General features: G+C 41.4%; 1 protein-coding gene across 2 annotated transcripts in view; it reads right to left on the reverse strand.

Annotated features, from left to right (window-relative positions):
* The window catches only part of UMAD1 (UBAP1-MVB12-associated (UMA) domain containing 1), a 255,741-nt gene that overhangs the window by 201,387 nt on the left and 33,088 nt on the right, over positions 1 to 21,266 (reverse strand). For both annotated transcript variants that reach the window (XM_013963152.2, XM_018047374.1), the window contains one exon: positions 18,574 to 18,673. In XM_013963152.2, coding sequence (XP_013818606.2) covers positions 18,574 to 18,655 — 82 coding nt within the window. In that variant the 5' untranslated portion in view covers positions 18,656 to 18,673. The remainder of the gene's footprint in view (positions 1 to 18,573; positions 18,674 to 21,266) is intronic.

Raw genomic sequence — 21,266 nt, forward strand, 5'->3', positions numbered from 1 at the left:
CATGGACTGTAGCCTGCTAGGTTCCTCTGTCCATGGGATTTTCGACATGAGAATACTGGACTGGGTAACCTTTCCCTTCTCCAGGGGATCTTCCTAACCCAGGGATTGAACCCAGGTCTCCTGCACTGGCATGGGGATTCAGTGGGAGTGTCTGATATACATTGCCAATCTGTCTTCCATAAAGATTGTTCAAAGATAAATTCTCACCAGCTGGAGGCAGGCCAGTACACACATCTATCTGCATCTTTTTCCTAGGCTTTCTCTCAGTGTAACTCTTCTCTCTTGGAATGTCCTTTTCCTCCTATTGCTACCTCTTGGTCCTTATAAGGACATTAAAAGAATAAAAATAAAAATTTCATCTCTGTTCTTGCCTCCGTTGTTTTACTGGTGCAAACTCTACCCCCTGGTAGGTCTCCATCATCACAGTGCCTCTTATGCTTGCTGACCAGCTGTTTTCTGGAATGAAGAAAGACAGTGACGTGTGGGAGGGACGTGCAGAAAAGGAACAAAGTCCTAGCTTCCTTCACAGAACAGAATCCCAGGGATTGAGTAGGATGACCGCCAAGCTCTATGTACTTAAGATGTAGGACTCAACATACTGTGCCATGTGTAGGAGATTAGCTAGTTTTTTCTCAGTCTAACTGCACCCCAGATTCTGGCATTAAGCCGTCACCTTTGCATCTTGGTATGATTATAAGACGTTCCTTCTGTTTTCAGGACTATTTTAATAAAAGATGAGTCAGGCTAAATTGGGGCTATTAGGTACATAAAATTTCAGCCAAAAAAACTTCACACTGACTTTTGATTGGCAGCTGGTGGACTGATTTCTTGCCCTCCCAAGAGAGAACTCAAAGTATCAGAAAACACTTGAGTACCAACAATTTACTCCAACAGAGATGAGAAGAACTTGAGGGATCTGTCAGTCACTTTCAATACAGAGAACCCAGAAGGTATCACTACACTAACAAGCTATTAAAAACAAAACACAACTTCAGAGATAAAAACCTAGTTGCCTTGCTCATTCACCACACGAAGAACCCGTGCCCCAGTAAAGTGATCTGACTTGCATGTGATGAGGAAGAAAATCAGGAGCAGAGTTGCCTTCTCCTTGGAAATCTTTTCCATAGCGAAGGCCATGAAATGTCTGGAAGTCTAAATACTCTTTGGACACAATGAAATATTGATATTTCAAATTCTACCACATAAACTATAATTTTAGACAAAATTTTATACTTAATTAGTCTAAGTTTAAATTGCCATTAGGTGATGCTAGTGGTAAAGTACCCGCCTGCCAGTGCAAGAGACATAAGAGACACGAGTCAGATCCCTGGGTTGGGAAGATCCCCTGGAGGAGGGCACGGCAACCCCCTCCAGTATTCTTGCCTGGAGAATTCCATGGACAGAGCAGCCTGGAGAGCTACAGTCCATGGGGTTGCACAGAGTTGGACATGACTGAAGCGACTTAGCACACACACAGTGTTCAATTTAATTTAGGCTATAAAATAAAATATAAAACCATGACTATGACTACAAATGTTCAAAGAATAAAACAGCTACAGAAGTAAATCAGAGAAGGCAATGGCACCCCACTCCAGTACTCTTGCCTGGAAAATCCATGAATGGAAGAGCCTGGTGGGCTGCAGTCCATGGGGTCGCGAAGAGTCAGACACGACTGAGCGACTTCACTTTCACTTTTTACTTTCATGCATTGGAGAAGGAAATGGCAACCCGCTCCAGGTTCTTGCCTAGAGAATCCCAGGGATGGGGGAGCCTGGTGGGCTGCCGTCTCTGGGGTCGCACAGAGTCGGACATGACTGAAGCGACTCAGCAGCAGCAGCAGCATAAGTAAATATGATTTTTTGTTGGCAAGTCCTTCCTTTAATAACCCTTTGCGCCTTCTTCATACGTGTTACCTGCCCACCTTAATGTTGGCTCTCTCTTGAATTTAAGAAAAATTTCAGAATGAAAAAACTGAAATTCCACCAGCTTCTTTTTTCCCACTAACTGTGAAGAGAACACTCTTATCCAGCGTTGGGGGGGTGGGTGGGTACAGCACCTCTGCCCAGGAAGGTGCACAGGGAACGTAACTTGAGAAATAACAACACACTTGGGCCACATGCTTCAAGGTCCCGTAATTTTGGAGACATAAAAGGAGCTGAAAGAAACTGCTCTCCCTTAGGGAACTGAAACGTTTATCTGAACCCAGAACATTAAAATATATTTGGATGCATTCATTTATTTTTCTAAGAGGTAGAAATCATAACTGAATTTTTGTGGTGGTAAATTTAACCCAACTTTAGCAATAAAAAGATGCCCAGAGGCTAGAAAGGCATTTATATCTCACTGTGAAGGGAATGCTTTTACAATAATTGGTTCCTATGATAATTTGGTATTTTCTATAAGAGAGCTTCTATATACTATTTACCTTTCTATCTCTCCCCCTCACCAAAAAAACGAATGTACATATCTCAAAGTATTCTGAATATACAACTTTTAGTCAAAAATACTTACATATGTGGCTATATAAAACTATCTTTAAGATCTCCTTCCAGCACTAAAAATTATATGCTGCCTCACTCCCACTCTTTAATAGCAGAATGTTATAAATTATAAACCAGAGCTCAATTTATAATTTCAAAATGTAAACATTTAAAAATAAGATTAATGAACGTTCTACCACTGCCTTTAAAAACTCTTCTTTAAAATCTGATGTACTGAACATAATTAATGTGCAACTGAAGTAAAAATATAATAGATATTGGTTTTTAAGCTTTAAAAAATGACTTTAGAATTATTGAAGATGATCAAAGGAAACATATACATTTCAATTTTTCTCCCAATGTTACAAGTTTAAAAAAAGAATTATGACTTCACTTAACATCTTCAGCATTTTTGGAAATAGTACATTCTAAATCTGTAACACACAAAGCTATATGAGTTCTAGAGGTGAGTTGCTTTAAGTTTATATTAAGTTTAAGACCATATTATCAGTAGCAGGACTGTTGACTTAATAAAACAGATGGTTCATATTAGAAAGGAATTGCCTAAGTAATGTCAATAATCCATTCCTGAAAACTGGACACGTAGGAAAGTGCACCAGGGAGCCTATTCCTCATTACTTTAGATGGGACAAATTACAATGTGTTGCACACCAATCTAGACCTCCCAACCAATTTCTTAAAATATAACTAAGACACAGTAGATTGCATATGTATGTTAGCTAGTGATGATGTTAGTATGTTGAACTCCTTTCCTGATCTCCCAACAACTAACATGATTGTTCACCAGTTGCTGTGTAGCAGAGGCCTGGCCTCCCTGGTCACCAGCAAAATCAAGATACAGATCCTTCTGATGCAGACCTTTTGAAATATTTACATGTGACTCCGGCATCCGGTCCCATCACTTCATGGCAAATAGATGGGGAAACAGTGGAAACAGTGGCTGACTTTATTTTGGGGGGCTCCAAAATCACTGCAGATGGTGATTGCAGCCATGAAATTAAAAGATGCTTATTCCTTGGAAGGAAAGTTATGACCAACCTAGACAGCATATTAAAAAGCAGAGACATTACTTTGTCAACAAAGGTCCGTCTAGTCAAGGCTATGGTTTTTCCAGTGGTCATGTATGGATATGAGAGTTGGACTATAAAGAAAGCTGAGCACCGAAGAATTGATGCTTTTGAACTGTGGTGTTGGAGAAGACTCTTGAGAGTCCTTTGGACTGCAAGGAGATCCAACCAGTCCATCCTAAAGGAGATCAGTCCTGGGTGCTCATTGGAAGGATTGATGTTGAAGCTGAAACTCCAATACTTTGGCTGCCTCATGCAAAGAGCTGACTCATTTAAAAAGATCCTGATGCTGGGAAAGATTGAGGGCAGGAGGAGAAGGGGACGACAGAGGATGAGATGGTTGGATGGCATCACCGACTCAATGGACATGCGTTTTGGTGAACTCCAGGAGATGGTGATGGACAGGGAGGCCTGGCGTGCTGCGGTTTACAGGGTCACAAAGAGTCGGACACGACTGAGTGACTAAACTGAACTGAACTGGCAGTCTAGTCCTTTCACTTGAAATATAGCTCAAGATTATTTTCACACACTGGTCTGTTAACAACTGAGTCCTGCAGGACGTAGATACAAACCTTGCCTATATGTAAATCAACTGAATCACCTGAGTGAAACATCCATGCATTCCACAACGTCTGGACAACAAACACTAAGAGGGGCTGTGCCAACAAAGACTGACCCAGGAGGATGCATCATTGCAAGCACACCTGTCAAACATCAGTCCAGACATTTTCAGCTGCAAGTAACAGAAGTCAATCCCAAAGTGGCTTAAACTTTAACCAAGGAACTTATTATCTCATCTAACAAGAAACCCAGAGGTTGACAACTGCCAAGCTGGTAAACAGCAGTGTCATCATGGACCAGGTGAAAGTGTGAAAGTGTTCGTCGCTCAGTCGGGTCCGACTCTTTGCGACTCCATGAACTGTAGCCCACCAGGCTCCTCTGCCCGTGAGATTCTGCCCGTGGCAAGAACACTGGAGTGGGTTGCCATTCCCTTCTCCAGATCTTCCCAACCCAGGGACTGAACCTGGGTCTCCTGCCTTGCTGGCAGATTCTTCACCATCTGAGCCGCAGGGAAGCTCATCAGTGAATAGATTAGTTCAGCAGTGTCACTGCGGACCAGGTGGCTTGCACATTTTATTCTGCCAACATGTTTCCTCTGTCTCAGGCTACCCCTCCTCAGCAAAGATAGCAACAATGGACATAAACGCATCAGGCATTTCATCGAGATAAAACAGCTGCCAGGGGAAGGGTGGCTATCTCTGCAGGGTCTGCCTATGAGCCGTTCAGGTCCAACTAGTGAGAATGGTCACAGGTGCCCAGGCTGGCAAGGTGGACAGGACCACCCTGACTGGCAGAGACAAATCGGAACTGCCCTCCCATGGCTGGAAGGAAGGCCAGACTCTCTTGAAACACATGGCCACACAGAGGAAGGAGCATCCTTTGAGGTGTGGAAGAAGGGGGCATGGATTTGAGGCAGGCGAAACTGCTCTGAATACTTACTTTATTTTGCATTAATAACTAAAATTTGTAAAATTTAAGTCCAGGAGATGGGTGACAGAAGCCAAACAAAGGTATATTTTCGGTGGAAAATACCTTAATAGAAGTCATTACCAAGTTTTCTAACCAAATACTAAGTGATTTAGAAGTTATTCCAAAACCTGTTTTGGGGTTTCCTTGGTGGCAGACAGTAAAGAATCTGCCTGCAATGCAGGAGACCCGCGTGTGATTCCTGGGTTGGGAAGATCCCCTGGAGAAGGTAACGGCAACCCACTCCAGTACTCTTGCCTGGAGAATCCCATGGACAGAGGAGCCTGGTGGGCTACAGTCCATGGGGTCCCAAAGAGTGAGACATGACTGAGCGCCTAATACTTTCAAAACCTGTTAACAAGTTATGGATGGAGGATTTATTTTATGGAAATCCTCATGCTGACTATCATGTAAGATACACAGCAGACAAGGGATCTGTATGGCTACCATCTAAGTGGCAAAACATTAAAAAGTTTAAATAACATTATAAAACAATGATATCGGAGCTGCTATGTGATTAAGAAGCAAATAAATGATGGGAGAAAATGTACACCATGAGATCAAAGACAGAGCTCTCTAGAGACCAAAAGGCAAGATTTCATGTGGGATCTGACTGTAACAGGATACGGACAAAGTGGACCAGGCCGGGCGCTCTGCACAAAGGGGACACTGGGCCCTGAGCCTGGCAGCAGAAAAACATCCTGGTTCAAATAATGAGAGGTCCACGTAGAGGTAAACCAAGAGCAACCTGTCATTACTAGTTATGAATTATATGTTTAAGATAACAAGTAAAAACATTCCCCAACCACAGTTTGGGATCTATACATATCCATTATCATTTGCCTATTTTTTTAGTTCTTTGAATGAGAAAAACCTAATTACAGCACCATGTCCTGGAAGCATCCCTGGAAAAGTAAATATACTCACACTGAGTATAACTGACAGCATAAGGCAGAGAAAGAATGTCAAACTAACGCACTGTCTGAGACCACCATGGTAAAAGCCATTCTATCAGTTTTTTAAGTGTTTGATGTTACTGCTTTGTAATGTTACTTGACTTTCATTTTTGCACCCCTTGTGATATAGATTGTAACCTCCTTACAGACAGCTCTTATCTGCTATATATCTTACTAGTAGTAATTATTCTCTAATTTTTATTTAGCTGCTCAAAACTCATTCTATTTTCTGAACCCAAATTAGTAAAAGCGGCCAATAGGATGTAACCTGTCTCTGACATAAAAAAATCCCCAACATACCACGGCCCAAGTGGCTAGTAAACACTGGTATACCTAGCCATAGATAGAAAAGTCACTATTTAACCTTTTTAGGGTCACAGATCTTTGAGAAACTGGTAATATTCAGAGACCCTTCTCATCCAAAAAATGCAAACACAGTATTCTGCTTGCAATTTCAGGAGGCTTCCAGAGCACTCCACTCAGGCCTTCAAACTCATCATGGCTAAGACCCCCTAACACAGTGATAGCAACAAGGACAATCACTGATTGTCACAGTTATCAATTCCTTTAAGCAATCCATCGAACTATTTTAAGGGTTACAGTTTTCCTCCGGCACTGCCAAGCATATTTTCAGCTTGTGCATCAGGAAATAAAAGATGCCAGAAATAAAAATAAGTCATTTCATAAGTTTAGGTCTGAGCTATTTGACTTTGAATACTAAAAAAATCTCAGAACAATGATGCTTTTAAGTCATTAATACTACCATGTAAAGCTTTAGTACGGCATACTTAATACTTCTCATTAAAAATATCATACACACACATATATGCATGGCCAGAAAAGTACATGCCATTTTTGATGAAAATACTGATAGCAGGGAGTGAGTCCGTTTCTAACTTACTGATAACCAGAGTGTGGCGACATTTCTCAATTCTTTAATAACGTCCCACTAGTTAACGCACACTAAACATTTCGGCGCTTGGTGGATATGAATGGACTACCTGCTGGACTCCTCGCACAAGCGTGCAGTGGCCTTCCAGGCTGAGTGGAGGAGAGAGCTGTGGGTCACAGGGTGCTTACCATTCCCTTGCCTACAATCTACGGTAGTAATGATCACTGCATTCTCTCCAGCTGAGCCCAGAGAGGCTGGCTTGGAATCATTCTCCCTAGCCTGTCGCTGAGCTCATCAGGATTAGCAAGTGAACTTCTTATTCTCACTTCTGTAAGTGAAGAAATCGGCGTGAAGTTTCCTCTCATTCCTCTTCTCTAACAACGTCGTGAGGAAGCCATAATGCTATTAACTTTTTCTACGGAAGGAAAATGAGGCTGAAAGGCTAAGGAGCCTGCTTGATCCACAGCAAGAAAATGATGGAACTTGGAATCTGAATATTATGGTTTCCAGTTCAGTACCTGGGTTTGGTCATCTGCAGATGACAAGATGAAATAGTGACTCACACAGAAGTTTATCCTGCCTCGCATAAAAGCAGTTCAAAGGCAAGCATAATGGGGCTGTTGCGGCTACTCCCTGGTCTTTTTAAGGACCCAGGCTCTCCCCCACTTATTCTTCATTTATCCTCACAATGCACTCTACTCTTCAGGATCCAAGATGGTGGCTTGTCCACCATCAAACCATCATATCCGTACTCCAGGGTGCGAAAAGTTAGGGGCAGGGGAGAGATGGAAGGTACACACCAGCTGTGCTTTTAAAAGGTTCCATAAAACCTGCAGTACAACGTTCCTTCTTATATCACGTGGCCCAGAAATTTCATCAAAATTCCACATCAAACCACAAAATGGCCACGTGGCCAGATAAAACGCCACTAGCAAAGAAGTGGAGAGAAGCAGATACAGAAGGAGAACTAGCAGCTTCTATTCCTATCTATTCCTACACTATGTTGAAACTAACACATGTGGAGAAGGCGCAACTGGAAGTGTCTGAGAGAGTGACTGCAGCGTGGCGGCCCCACACAGTTCACTGGCTTATTCTCTCCTTGTCATATCCTGTCCACCCGGCATGAGCGTGTGTGCACACTGCCTCAGCGATGCATTCAAGAGGTGATCACTCTTTCCATTCAAAAACAATTCTCAACTGGATGAAATTATTAAATTAGCTCCATTTTTTAAAATTAACACATTTCCAATAAAATAGAAACCCAAACAATACTTCACTGTGTTAAAATGGTCAGATATCTGATAGTTCACTACTGACAACAGGAGAGAATTCTAATGTCCCAGAATGGCACACAGGCCCATTGCAAATCCCAGTTCTAGACTCGCTCCTCACCAGTGGCCCTGACATACCCTCTCTCCTGAAGAATTGCTTACTGGCCCTGAATATGTTCCAGATTCTTCTGAATGCACATACGTTACAGCCTTTCCCACCACCTGAAAATGTTCTGCTCTCCTGCCACACTTTATAAAAGAATTATTACAGTGATTCTCAATATTAGCCTGCATAAAAATCACCTGCAATGCTTTTTTTAAAAAAATGCTGATTCTTAGGCTATAGTTACAAAGATTCTGTTTTACCAGCTATGGGTCAAGCCCATAAATCTGCCTTCTTTTTTAAACAAGGAGCAGAGTGTCCAGGACAGAAAAGTGCTCCAGAATGTTCACCTGATGACTACCACAACAAGAAAAGACCATCTTATACTAATTTAAGATATTTTTCTTGTAGTATGAGTTTTAGTAACTTTATCAGATCTCCCAGGCTCCTGGGAGAATCAAAGTGAAGTATATTCTTGAGAGAACTCAATTCAGTGACTGAACAATATATAATGTAATATAGTGTTATTAACCAACAGATACGCTCTAAATTTATGTTCTAAATATGAAAAACAAAAACAACAGTTAAAAAAAAGCTTTTCTTCTGGCTTAGTTTACTAGAGAATTCTATTTTGAGGTCCCACCATAATTCTATCATGATATAATGAAAGAAGACACATTCTCAGAAATTCACGTTTGGAAAGATTAATGTGTGACCTCAATAAGAACTCTTCCTTTCATAATATGCTTTGGCTGCATACAATGGGAAAAAAACAGATACTGAATAAGACAACCACTTAAATATAAAACAATATTGCAGCATTATTAAAATTACTAGCAAGACAATATTTAGGTCTTCCAACCCTATCTAAATTACTAGTACAAATTACAATGCTCATAAGTGTGCATTCTACTTAGATTCTCATCCCCATTATTTCCTTAACAGAATGAAATAAGAATAAACTTGAAGTGAAACTATCAAAGCTATTCATCACAATTTTTCAGTTAAAGCGGTCTCAGATGTGGAAGATATAACATTATGAAAGCCTCTGAGTAAATGCTAGAGGAGACCCATTTATGGACTATGGTGAGCACACATGAATTTTTCTGCCTACTGAAGTTGTGCTGAAAAAGTGTCTTCCAGGAAATAGTACCACAGTAAACCAGTCAACTACCCCAAAGAGTGGACTAAAAATCTGACTGCCTGATGGCTTCAGTTCAAAGATAAACTATATCAGAGTGGCTCTGAAGAGTTCACAGATGTTAATTTGTCAAATAAATTTACCTAAAGTTACTCTAGATTAGATACCCTATGGCCAAAGACAGTTACAAGCCACCTGGAATTCATATTTGTATAATTAAGTTGACAAAATGCTTCTCAACTGTTTTACTGATAAAAAAAGGTTTTAAGTTTCTAAACATATTTAAGAAACCAATTTCATTCCTTAGAAATCTGAATCTTTCTATTCTTTATTTAATGTTTGAAAAGATGTTCTACCTAGAATTTTTGTCATTTTGTTTGTTTATGGCTCAACTACAGTGGAAGAGAAACTGTAACTTTTATATTTTTATGAGGTCTTTTTCAAAGTGTTTTAACACATGATTTGATAGTGTCCATAACTAAATTATGAAGAGTGAACTGCAGCAGTTCTCAGCCTTGCACGCACACAAGAACTATCTGGGGAAACTCTGGAAAAAAAAGTCAGTGTCTGGACCAAACCCCACGTGTGTCTAATCAGAATGGAGGGATGAAGCCCCAGCACCAGGACTTTTGCAAACGGCCCCCTAATTCCAAAGAAGGTTAGACTCACTGAGTTAGGGAGACAGATCCCTAACTCGTATCTGAGTCAGCTGAGTCTTCTGAGCCCTTTCTCACAACTCACAGCCGACTGTGTGCCACAGAGGGGCCTGTGCTGGGTAGACATCTCTGCCCCGCCTTGAAGCCCCCTCTCATCCTGCACCCTTCAGGAGACATGGCAGGGTGGTACATCCCACAGGGGTCAGCCTGGCCCCAACAGTTTCACCTCTGAATGCCACGAGATGAGCCAGAATCAGGAACCAACGAATGTGTAAATTCTGTTCATCCTTATCCATTATACACACGACTCACCATTTCTCAATGGGAAAATAAACAATTGCGTTATGAGTTCAGTTGAAAATCCTGGCATACTTCCTTTAGAATTGAAAGGTCAAGAGAAAAAACCAGAAAGACTGCCAAGTAAATTCACTGCAATTTGACTTTTTCTGAATAGCACAATACGTGGGTAAGCAGATATTAATAGGGTCGGCTGCCTTTTTTACCCATAAACACTTTTTTTGAAGATGTTATACTTCTCTTGGAAGGATGGGGAAACACAGGGTGAAAATCTGTGCAGTTTCCGTCACTGTTGTTTTCATTAAAGCCTTCAGTCCTACACAGAATCGAAGTGACTTACTGTCCCTTATTCTCTGGAATGCCAATTTTTAGCATACACCACTAGACTTCCACTTCTAAATAAAGCCAAGGGTACAGAGAGGAAGACACTACCTAAAAAGTTCCACATAAGAATGTGACAGTTTAACTTTAGTGCGTATACATGGTTTCAGTGATTCCCACCATGGGGAACTCAGTAGGAGACAACCTTAGAACTAACGCACTATTTCCCAAAACCTGATTTACCATTTAAACTGGCAAACAGAGGTGAGACTCAAGTACACACTTCAGTGTCAGTACTTAAAAGATGAAATCCAAGCTGGGGTGAATTACTAAACTGATTCTAAATTCAATCAGTTTTACAAAATAATTAGCTTAATGGAAGCTAGAAGTTCTTCTGCTATAGTTTTAAGAAGCACCTGCATATTCGGAAAAACACGATGAACTTCAGTTTTACTGTAACCCAAGCCCTTTAATCTCTTTAATGGTGTTTGCCCAATTTCATTTTGACTGCTCCAAAGTTACATTCACTATTTGGTCACCAGTGTTGGTGAACAGACAATAATCCTTTCCACTTTATTTTCTGTGACTTTTCTTGGTTGCTGTTATTTTTCTTTTTTTCTAGAATATGATAAGCTAATTCATGCCTCTGTCTTCGTTTTGGAAGGATTTTATGCCAACATCTAGGCAAGAGATACTCTTTTTCTTAATTTAAAATAAGTGGTTGCATACTACAGTGGTAAATTTGTAATCAACCTAAAGATAATGTCTTAAAAGCACAATTAAACATGTCATAACAGAAGAAAACCCTGGTAATTACAAACAGTACCAGGCTTGCTGGGGTTTTAAACAGTAGTGTAAGACTAAGAAAAACCGCCACCCAGTGGTACAAAAGAAAACTGCAGTTTGTTTTGTGTAAAATGAGTACCCTAGAGGATTACTTCGATTTCATTACTGAATGAACGAATAGTTATTACCTCCTTATGAGAAAAGGAACTAGTTAAAGCGAAAGGATGTTTTTCCACCGGGCCTTTTTGTTTTTAATTTCCTTATTATTATTTAGCACACTCGATATTTTACAAAGGCTAAAAGCTTTGGAAACCCTAACAGGGAAAAAGCTTTCTGTCCAAAAGTGAGCTAATTCTGTACAAGCAGCCCAAATATCCCTATTATCAATAACAGAGCGTCAGCTCTGCTTGGACCCTGAGTTTCAAGTCATGGGGTGTTGACTTCAGCAACACCATCTAATAATTGTGACCTCAAACCTATTTGTATTAAGTTGGAAGGCATGTTTAGAGGGAAAGGTATTGTCAAGGGGGGAAATACAGATAACTTATACCCTTAACAACATAATTTACTCTAACCTCTAACCTTTTTAGAAATACGTTATAAAGGCCAAGTAAGATAACAGTCTAACAAATTCTACAGAATCCATACTGATAAGAAGTTGTTGAGAAATCTGTATTCAGATCAAGAAGCAAGAGTTAGAACCAGACATGGAACAACAGACTGATTCCAAATTGGGAAAGGAGCACGTCAAGGTTGTATATTGTCACCCTGCTTATTTAACATATATGCAGAGTACATCATGTGAAATGCTGGGCTGGATGAAGCACAAGCTGGGATCAAGATTGCCTGGAGAAATATCAATAACCTCAGATATGCAGATGACACCACCCTTATGGCAGAAAGTGAAGAAGAACTAAAAAGCCTCTTGATGAAAGTGAAAAAGGAGAGTGAAAAAGTTGGCTTAAAGCTCAACATTCAAAAAACTAAGATCATAGCATCTGGTCCCATCACTTCATGGCAAATAGATGGGGAAACAGTGGAAACAGTGTCAGACTTTATTTTCTTGGGTTCCAAAATCACGGCAGACAGTGCTGCAGCCATGGAATTAAAAGTTGCTTGCTTCTTCGAAGAAAAACTGTGACCAACCTAGACAGCATATTAAAAAGCAGAGACGTTAGTTTGCCAACAAAGGTCTGTCTAGTCAAAGCCATGGTTTTTCCAGTAGTCATGTATAGATGTGAGAGTTGGACTATAAAGAAAGTTGAGCAGCGAAGAATCGATGCTTTTGAACTGTGGTGTTGGAGAAGACTCTTGAGAGTCCCTTGGACTGCAAGCAGATCCAACCAGTCCATCCTAAAGGAGATCAGTCCTGGGTGCTCATTGGAAGGACTGATGTTGAAGCTGAAACTCCAATACTCTGGCCACCCGATGCGAAGAACTGACTCATCTGAAAAGACTCTAATGCTGAGAAAGATTGAGGGCAGGAGAAGGGAACGACAGAGGATGAGATGGTTGGATGGCATCACCGACTCAATGGACATGGGTCTGGGAGTTGGTGATGGACAGGGAGGCCTGGCGTGCTGTGGTTCATGGGGTTGCATAGAGTCGGACACAACTGAGCGACTAAAATGAACTGAAGAAGCTGGTATAGATATAATCTAAGTCTTCACTTAGTTGTATCATTTATAAGTTAATAAACACACAAGAACACGTACATACAATTATTTTCCTGCAATGTATCTACTACACAAAAGGACCAAGAAAGACGTGTGGACACATGATAACCAAAACACATATGCCAAAGGCCAGAGTCATGTTGATAAAAGCAGTTCATAGCTATCATTTGACCTATGTGATATTTTTCAAACTTTTTACACATACATAGAGCAGGCTCTGAGAGTAAAAGTAGATACTATATAAGTTAATGTAGAACCATATGATAAAAAGAACTTAGACCAGTTTCTAAAAACAGTTTTCCATCCTATTTTTTAAGATAATTAACTATATTCCAAATAATCTATCCTGACTTTTACTGGTCAATTCTCAGTTAAGGCTTTAACTGCGGAAGGATATTTCACTAACTCAACAGTGTATAGTTGTCCCTCGGTTTCTGCAGGACCCTTACTAAAATCTGCAGCGGCTCACCAAGTTCCTCAAATAAAACAGTGCGGTATTTGCATATAACCTACGCATACCCTCCCGTATACTTTAAATTACTTATCACACCTGATACAATATAAATGCCATGTAAACAGTTGCTAGACATGTGGCAAATTTAAGTTGTGCTTTTGCTGGATCACTCTGGATTTTTTTCTTTCAATATTTTCAATCTGCAGTTGGTTGAATTCATTGATGCAGAACTTTGTGGACATAGAGGGCTGACTGTATCTTCCAATCTCAACTTCATTAAGGAGAGTATAGTTTACTGTAATATTTTTAAGTATTTACAATATTAAATAGTGGAGAGTCTGAGGCAGCCAAAATTAAAGCCAAATTTATGTATAATACAAGCAACCCTCTTTTACTTAAAAAAAAAAAAAGAAAACAAAAAAGCATAGCACTTTGTCTTTTAAAAATTAATTGTCTAGGGAACTCAGGGAAAGTTAAACTGACAGACATATTTATACTTCTCTGGCATTTAATCCTGTTCTCCTTTGTACTATTTTTTAATCCCATTCAATAATAAAGTTAGTTAAGGAATATTTTAAAATTATTGAACACAATTTAAATTTTTAAAAAGAGCTTAAAATGTCACTACTGTCTGAAAATTTAAAATGATAATAAAACTTAAAAAAAAATAAAGATGGATAGCTTAGTGGTTAAGAGGACAGGCTCTGAAGCTAGAAGGCCTGGGCTAATTCCAGATGTGGCCCATGTAAGCTGGTGAGCTTTTTCAAGTCCTCTTCTGTATATGGGGGCTTCCCAGGTGGCGCTAGTGGTAAAGAACCAGCCTGCCAATGCAGGAGACATAAGAGATACGGGTTTGATCCCTGGGTTTGATCCACCAGAGAAGGCATAGCAACCCACTCCAATATTCTTGCCTGGGAAATCTCATGGACAGAGCGCCTGGCAGGCCACAGTCCATAGCATTGCAGAGAGCTGGACATGACTGAAGCGACTTAGCATGCACTGTATATGGAGATAACATGACCACCTCACTCAAAGTGCTCTCCTAAGCATATTACACACATTAACTCATTTAATCCCCTCAACAACCCTATTGTTATCATGCTCATTTTCTAAATAAGCTAAACGATACCTGGGAGGTTTTGTAACTTCCCCAAATGGTGAAGGGTGGCAGATATACCAGCCCAAAATATGCCACTTTAGCATAAAGATTATTCTGAGCTAAACTTGAACAAACACCAGGTGCAAGAAGAGCACTCTGTCCTCTCCTTTTCTTCCTGAAAGCAGGAGATTAAAAAGAAAACAAACAAAAAAAAAACTTTCTGGAAGATTCTAGGAGGAAAAAAAATCACAGAAGAGTAGTAACCCAAGGATTTTTCATGGAAAATGGTGGAGAAGTTGGAGCTTTACACCTGGGGGAAAAAATGGCACTAAACCGAGATAAGCATCAGTAGACATGGCAGCTGAAGGACCAGGAGGCCTCAGTCAGCATGTGGGGGTCTGCTCTTGCTTGGATCATTTGAACAAGGGTGTGGGGTCCAGCCGCACCTGAAACTAAATTGCAGTCCTGAGCCTGGGGCAGGGTGGTGCCTCCCTGTGACTGCTCAACCATAGGACAAGCGGTACAGGAGCTAAATCCCACTCAGTCCAAGATGGCCCTGCAAAAGCTCCCTCAACATACAGCGTGTCAGCTTATGGGAAAAGGCACCGTGAGAGCTGAGAGGCATCAGATGGGGCAGCTGGTCTGTGAAACCATACTGGGGAAGTAATGGCTGGAGATTCCCTCAAGAAGCAGTAAATCTTGGCATTTCTGTCTTCTGAGCCTCAGTTAAAGGCCACTACTTAAACTACTCTTTCTTAGAAAGGCAGGGTCCACAACAGAAGCTTCACCAGCTGGGGACAGAAACCCCTGCTGGGCTAGTTATAAGACAGGCAGTGAAATATCTTCAAGCTACCAGCTACCAGACACTGGAGGAGATTTTAGAAACAGCAGCCCCAGCAGCTTTTTCAGCTGTGGTTAAATCTTGTCTCGGCGATGCTGCAAGTGGCAGGCCACAGAAGAAGGCAAGACGGATCAAGGTTCTCCAAGCACAGCTGCAGAAGCTGTGTGTGCTCGCAGACACGTCAGCGCACTATTTCTAATCATGAGACAACAGGAAAACACAGCTCTCTGCATGTGCATTAAAGCCGTGTGCTAAGTGACTTCGGTTGTGTCACTCCATGGGACCTCACGGACTGTAGCCCACCAGGCACCTCTGTCCATGGGGGTTCTCCAGGCAAGAATGCTAGAGTGGGTTGCATGCCTTTCTCCGGGCTACAGAAGTGTTCTAAAACAAGAAATACAGAGCAGAGTTTGGAGAACCAGGCATTGCTAGAGCAAAGTTGGAAAGAACTGATTGTGAAACTCCTGAAGAGGCAGAAACATCACAGGAGACCAGAGGCACCCCTGAAGTTTCTTCCGTTACTTGGGCTAATTCGGCAGGTTAGAGAGAAGCAATGCTGGAAGCATTGGAAACAGAAGCGGGGGATGACAGAGCCGGTTCTGTCTTGGAAGACAAAGCACAATTTCCTGACACTGTAAGAAGGGCCAGAGAAGCAGCTGGGTTGGTGGCACCCCACTTCACCCCTGTCAGGAGGCTCCCCAGAAAAACCACCAACCCTGGTCAGACTATGCCCCACTGCTCTGCCTCAGACACAGCGGATCTGGTCAGAGAGAAACCAGCTCTCACCACTCTCACCTACGGCCCCTGTTCCAGGCCCCAGGAAGCAGGTCCAGGAAACCCACAGGCCTATCAGAACATGACTGTGGAAAAGATAGGATATTTTATGGTAGCATTTAACTACAAGGAAAACGCTCCTCTGGTTTCCCACAGATTAAGGCCAAGAAGCAGAAGAGGGCCAGAGGGGTAAAACCCCCGTGTCCTTACTGCAAGAGACCAGGTCCTGAAGAGAAGCGCTGAAGAGGCAGAGATCCACCCACCCATTCTGGATGTGTGGGTCAGAGGCGTGGGGTGAGCCTGGCTCTTAGAAGGCCTAACCTAAAAGTTCAACATAACCTGCAAACCCAAAAAGCCATCTTCCACTTGTCAAGACACACAGAGCCTCTCCCAATGCCAGGGGACCTCGGGCTGACTAGGCCAAGATATAGAGAGAAGAGGTAGGGCTGATAGGGAACCAGGATCTACAGAGGGAGACCCTGAGAAATACTGTCAAGAGCAAACACTCTGAGTTCATGCAAATCCTCAGATACGGAGCTGACTCTGGCAGAAGGAAATCCAGGTAGAAGAGGACGGGTGTCCCAAGGGGACACTGGGTTTTAGCTCCTCCTCAATGCCCTATGAGAAGACAACTACTGGGAAGAATTAGCCAAAGACTGCCAGTCTCTTCTTTGGGATTGGCAAATGACATGAAGGAAATGTCATGTTTCAGAACTCCCCTTGGGAAGAGCATAATATCTGGTTGAAAGGAATATTTTTTGAAGCCACTAAAATGTTAATAACTAGCAGGTATTAATTTTATAATAGAAAATAAACTAGTCTTAAGATTCAGGAGTCACTAGTTAACATATTTAGATTTTAAAGTGTACTTCAAAACTCCTGATGGGAACGTAAACTGGTGTAGCCACTATGCAAAACAGTAAGGAGGTTCCTTAAAACACTGAAAATGAGCTGCCATATGATCCAGCAATCCCACTGCTGGGTATATAGCTGCAAAAAAATGAGAACACTAATTCAGAAAGATACATGTACCCAAGAGAAAACCCAAGTACTTATCAACACACGACTGGATTAAGAAGATGCAATGCGCGTGCGTGGCGCACACACACGCATACACACACACACACACACACAAGATGCAATGCGCGTGCGTGGCGCGCGCACACACACACACACACACACACACACACACCACACACATACACACACACACACACGAATAAAAAGCCATAAAAAAGAATGAAATTCTGCAACAACATGGATGGACCCAGAGAGCATTATGTTTAGTGAAATAAACCACAGAAAGACAAATATTGTACGACATCACTTACATGTGGAATCACAAAAATAATACAAGTGAAGCAGTTGCAAAATAGGAAAAAACTCACAGACACAGAAAACAAACTAGCGGTTACCAAAAGGGAGAGGGAAGGGCAAGTTAGGGGTATGGGATTAAGAGATACAGGCTACAATATATAAAAAGAGATGAGCAACAAGGATGTACTGTACAGCTCAATTATAGCCATTACATTATAATAGTGCTTATTTTATGATAATTTTTATTGGTACTTAATCTATGAAAATATTCAATCACTATGTTGTACCCCTGAAAGTTAATATTGTAAATCAACTCTACTTAAATAAAAAAATAAATGTACCTCATTTGGCAACTATTTACTGGATGCCTAATTTAATTTCAGAAGCTGATTTATAAGCAGCACTAAGCCCTGCTTCTTCAAACAGAATTTGAATTTATCAAGAATTCTTCAAGACTTCTGGCTTTTCATAATTAAAAAGACTGACTCGCTTCTGGATAGAAAAAATGGGATGATTTTATAAATGGAACCTGAAGGACACATCTAAACTGATATACAAGAGAAGTCTGACTTGATGACAATATTTCAAGTGATCAATGGTCCACATTTTTATAGATTTCATATACATCAACTAATTCTGGAATTAGTAGAAAAATATTTTAAAATCAATTGTATAACTTTTCAAGTAATCTTTTAAAGCAAAAGTCATTCATTTAATAATGTGGCTTCAATCCCTGGGCGAGGAAGATCCCCTGGAGAAGGGAACGGCCACCCACTCCAGCATTCTCGCCTGAAGAATCCCATGGACAGAGGAGCCTGGTGGGCTACAGTCCACGGGGTCGCAGGGAGTCAGACACGACTGAGCCACTAAACAACAAAGTCAGAAAACACTCACCTAAAAGGACAAAGCCGTCTGCCTCTGTCTCGGGTACTGACGGCTTCTTAGATTCCAGAGGCTTTCTGAACAAGTTAAACATTGCTGCTTCTGCCGTTACCTGAAAGAGAAGCAAACATCGTATTATGTGAAACTCAGATGAAAATTTCACCCTTCTTACTAAAAAGCCAAATGTAAAGAGATCACAATAAGTACTTTTAGGAATTCTATCCCCAAACTTAAGAACATGAGCCCTCTTTAGGTAACAGAAGTATCAGAAGACAAAACCTGAATATCAGGAGCATGGACTTCCAGTTTGACATCCTGTGTGCCTTGAATCCTGCAACCTCTCTCGACTTCTGAACATGTAGGAAAAAATCCAAGAAATCACTACAAGTAAAACTAAAATCAACAGATAACACCAAGTCTAAAAGGATCCCAGTAACCATTAACTGGACACTGGATTGAGGAAAGAAAAAAAAAACACACCTCTCCAGATTTCTTATCATGCCACGTGACACTGAGGGCAGCTGAAAAAAGAAGGCACTACACACACCCTCCAGAGCTGGTTATCTGATTCAGACACTCAAGGCTCTATTCATGGAAAAACTGCAGCCAGATTTAAATCCCTATCAGGCAAATATCTGTACTGGTGAGATTATTGTACACTGCCCCCTACACACACACACACACGCCCTCTCTCCTCTTTGTCCTTCCATCTTTGGACATTCCAATCCCAAAGAAAGGCAATGCCAAAGAATGCTCAAACTACCACACAATTACACTCATCTCACACGCTAGTAATGTTTAAAATTCTCCAAGCCAGGCTTCACCAATATGTGAACCATGAACTTCCAGATGTCCAAGCTGGTTTTAGAAAAGGCAGAGGAACCAGAGATCAAATTGCCAACATTCGCTGGATCATCCAAAAATCAAGAGAGTTCCAGAAAAACATCTATTTCTGCTTTATGGACTATGCCAAAGCATTTGACTGTGTAGATCACAATAAACTGTGGAAAATTCTGAAAGAGATGGGAATACCAGACCACCTGACCTGCCTCCTGAGAAACCTGTATGCAGGTCAGGATGCAACAGTTAGAACTGGACATGGAACAACAGACTGGTTCCAAATAGGAAAAGGAGTACGTCAAGGCTGTATATTGTCACCCTGCTTATTTAACTTCTATGCAGAGTACATCATGAGAAATGCTGGGCTGGAGGAAGTACAAGCTGGAATCAAGATTGTCGGGAGAAATATTAATAACCTCAGATATGCAGATGACACCACCCTATGGCAGAAAGTAAAGAAGAAATAAAGAGCTTCTTGAAGAAAGTGAAAGAGCAGAGTGAAAAAGTTGGCTTAAAGCTCAACACTCAGAAAACTAAGATCATGGTATCTGGTCCCATCACTTCATGGCAAATAGATGGGGAAACAGTGGCTGACTTTATTTTTCTGGGCTCCAAAATCACTGCAGATGGCAATTGCAGCCATGAAATCAAAAGATGCTTATTGCTTGGAAGGAAAGTTATGACCAACCTAGACAGCATACTTAAAAGCAGAGACATTACTTTGCCAACAAAGGTCCGTCTAGTCAAGGCTATGGTTTTTCCAGTGGTCATGTATGGATGTGAGAGTTGGACTATAAAGAAAGCTGATCACCGAAGAATTGATGCTTTTGAACTGTGGTGTTGGAGAAGACTCTTGAGGGTCCCCTGGACTGCAAGCAGACCCAACCAGTCCATCCTAAAGGAGATTAGTCCTGGGTGTTCACTGGAAGGACTGATGCGAAGAGCTGACTATCTGAAAAGACCCTGATGCTGGGAAAGATTGAAGGCAGGAGGAAAAGGGGATGACAGAGGATGAGATGGTTGGATGGCATCACCGACTCAATGGACATGGGTTTGGGTTAACTCCAGGAGCTGGTGATGGACAGGGAGGACTGGCGTGCTGCGGTTCATGGGGTCGCAAGGAGTTGGACATGGCTGAGTGACTGAACTGAACTGAACTTTGTACATTCAGCTTTATGTATTTGGGTAGGGCAACAACGCCTAGAAAACAACTGGGAAGGAAGCTAAAGGGAGTTGGGGAGAACATGTCCCATTCTGAGGACAGTCCCTACTAGCAAAGCAACACAAGAGACAGCAAAGCAGAATTCCTGGTGGCATCAAGTGCCCCACATTTCAGTTTCGTATATTCTGGCCATATCAGAATATCCTAGTGTAACAGGCAAGGTCGGCTTGGAGTACAAAATGAAGCAGGGCAAAGGCTAACAGAGTTTTGCCAAGAGAATGAACTGGTCATAGCAAACACTCTCTTCCAGTAACACAAGAGATGACTCTACACATAAACATCACCGATGGTCAATACTGAAATCAGATTGATTATATTCTTTGCAGCCAAAGATGGAGAGGCTCTATACAAAGAGCAAAGACAAGACCAGGAACTGACTGTGGCTTGGATCATAAGCTCCTTATTGCCACATTCAGACCTAAATTGAAGAAAGCAGGGAAAACCACTAGGCCATTTAAGTATGACCTAAATCAAATCTCTTATGATTATACACTGGAAGTGACAAATAGATTCAAGGGATTAGATCTGATACAGTGCCTGAAGAACTATATGAGGTTCGTAAGACTGTGCAGGAGACAGTGATCAAAACATTCCCAAAAAAAGAAATGCAAAAAAGCAAAATGGTTGTCTGAGGAGGCCTTAC

The sequence above is a fragment of the Capra hircus genome, chromosome 4 (genome assembly GCF_001704415.2).
Source record: "Capra hircus breed San Clemente chromosome 4, ASM170441v1, whole genome shotgun sequence".
In the NCBI taxonomy this organism is placed as follows: Eukaryota; Metazoa; Chordata; class Mammalia; order Artiodactyla; family Bovidae; genus Capra; species Capra hircus.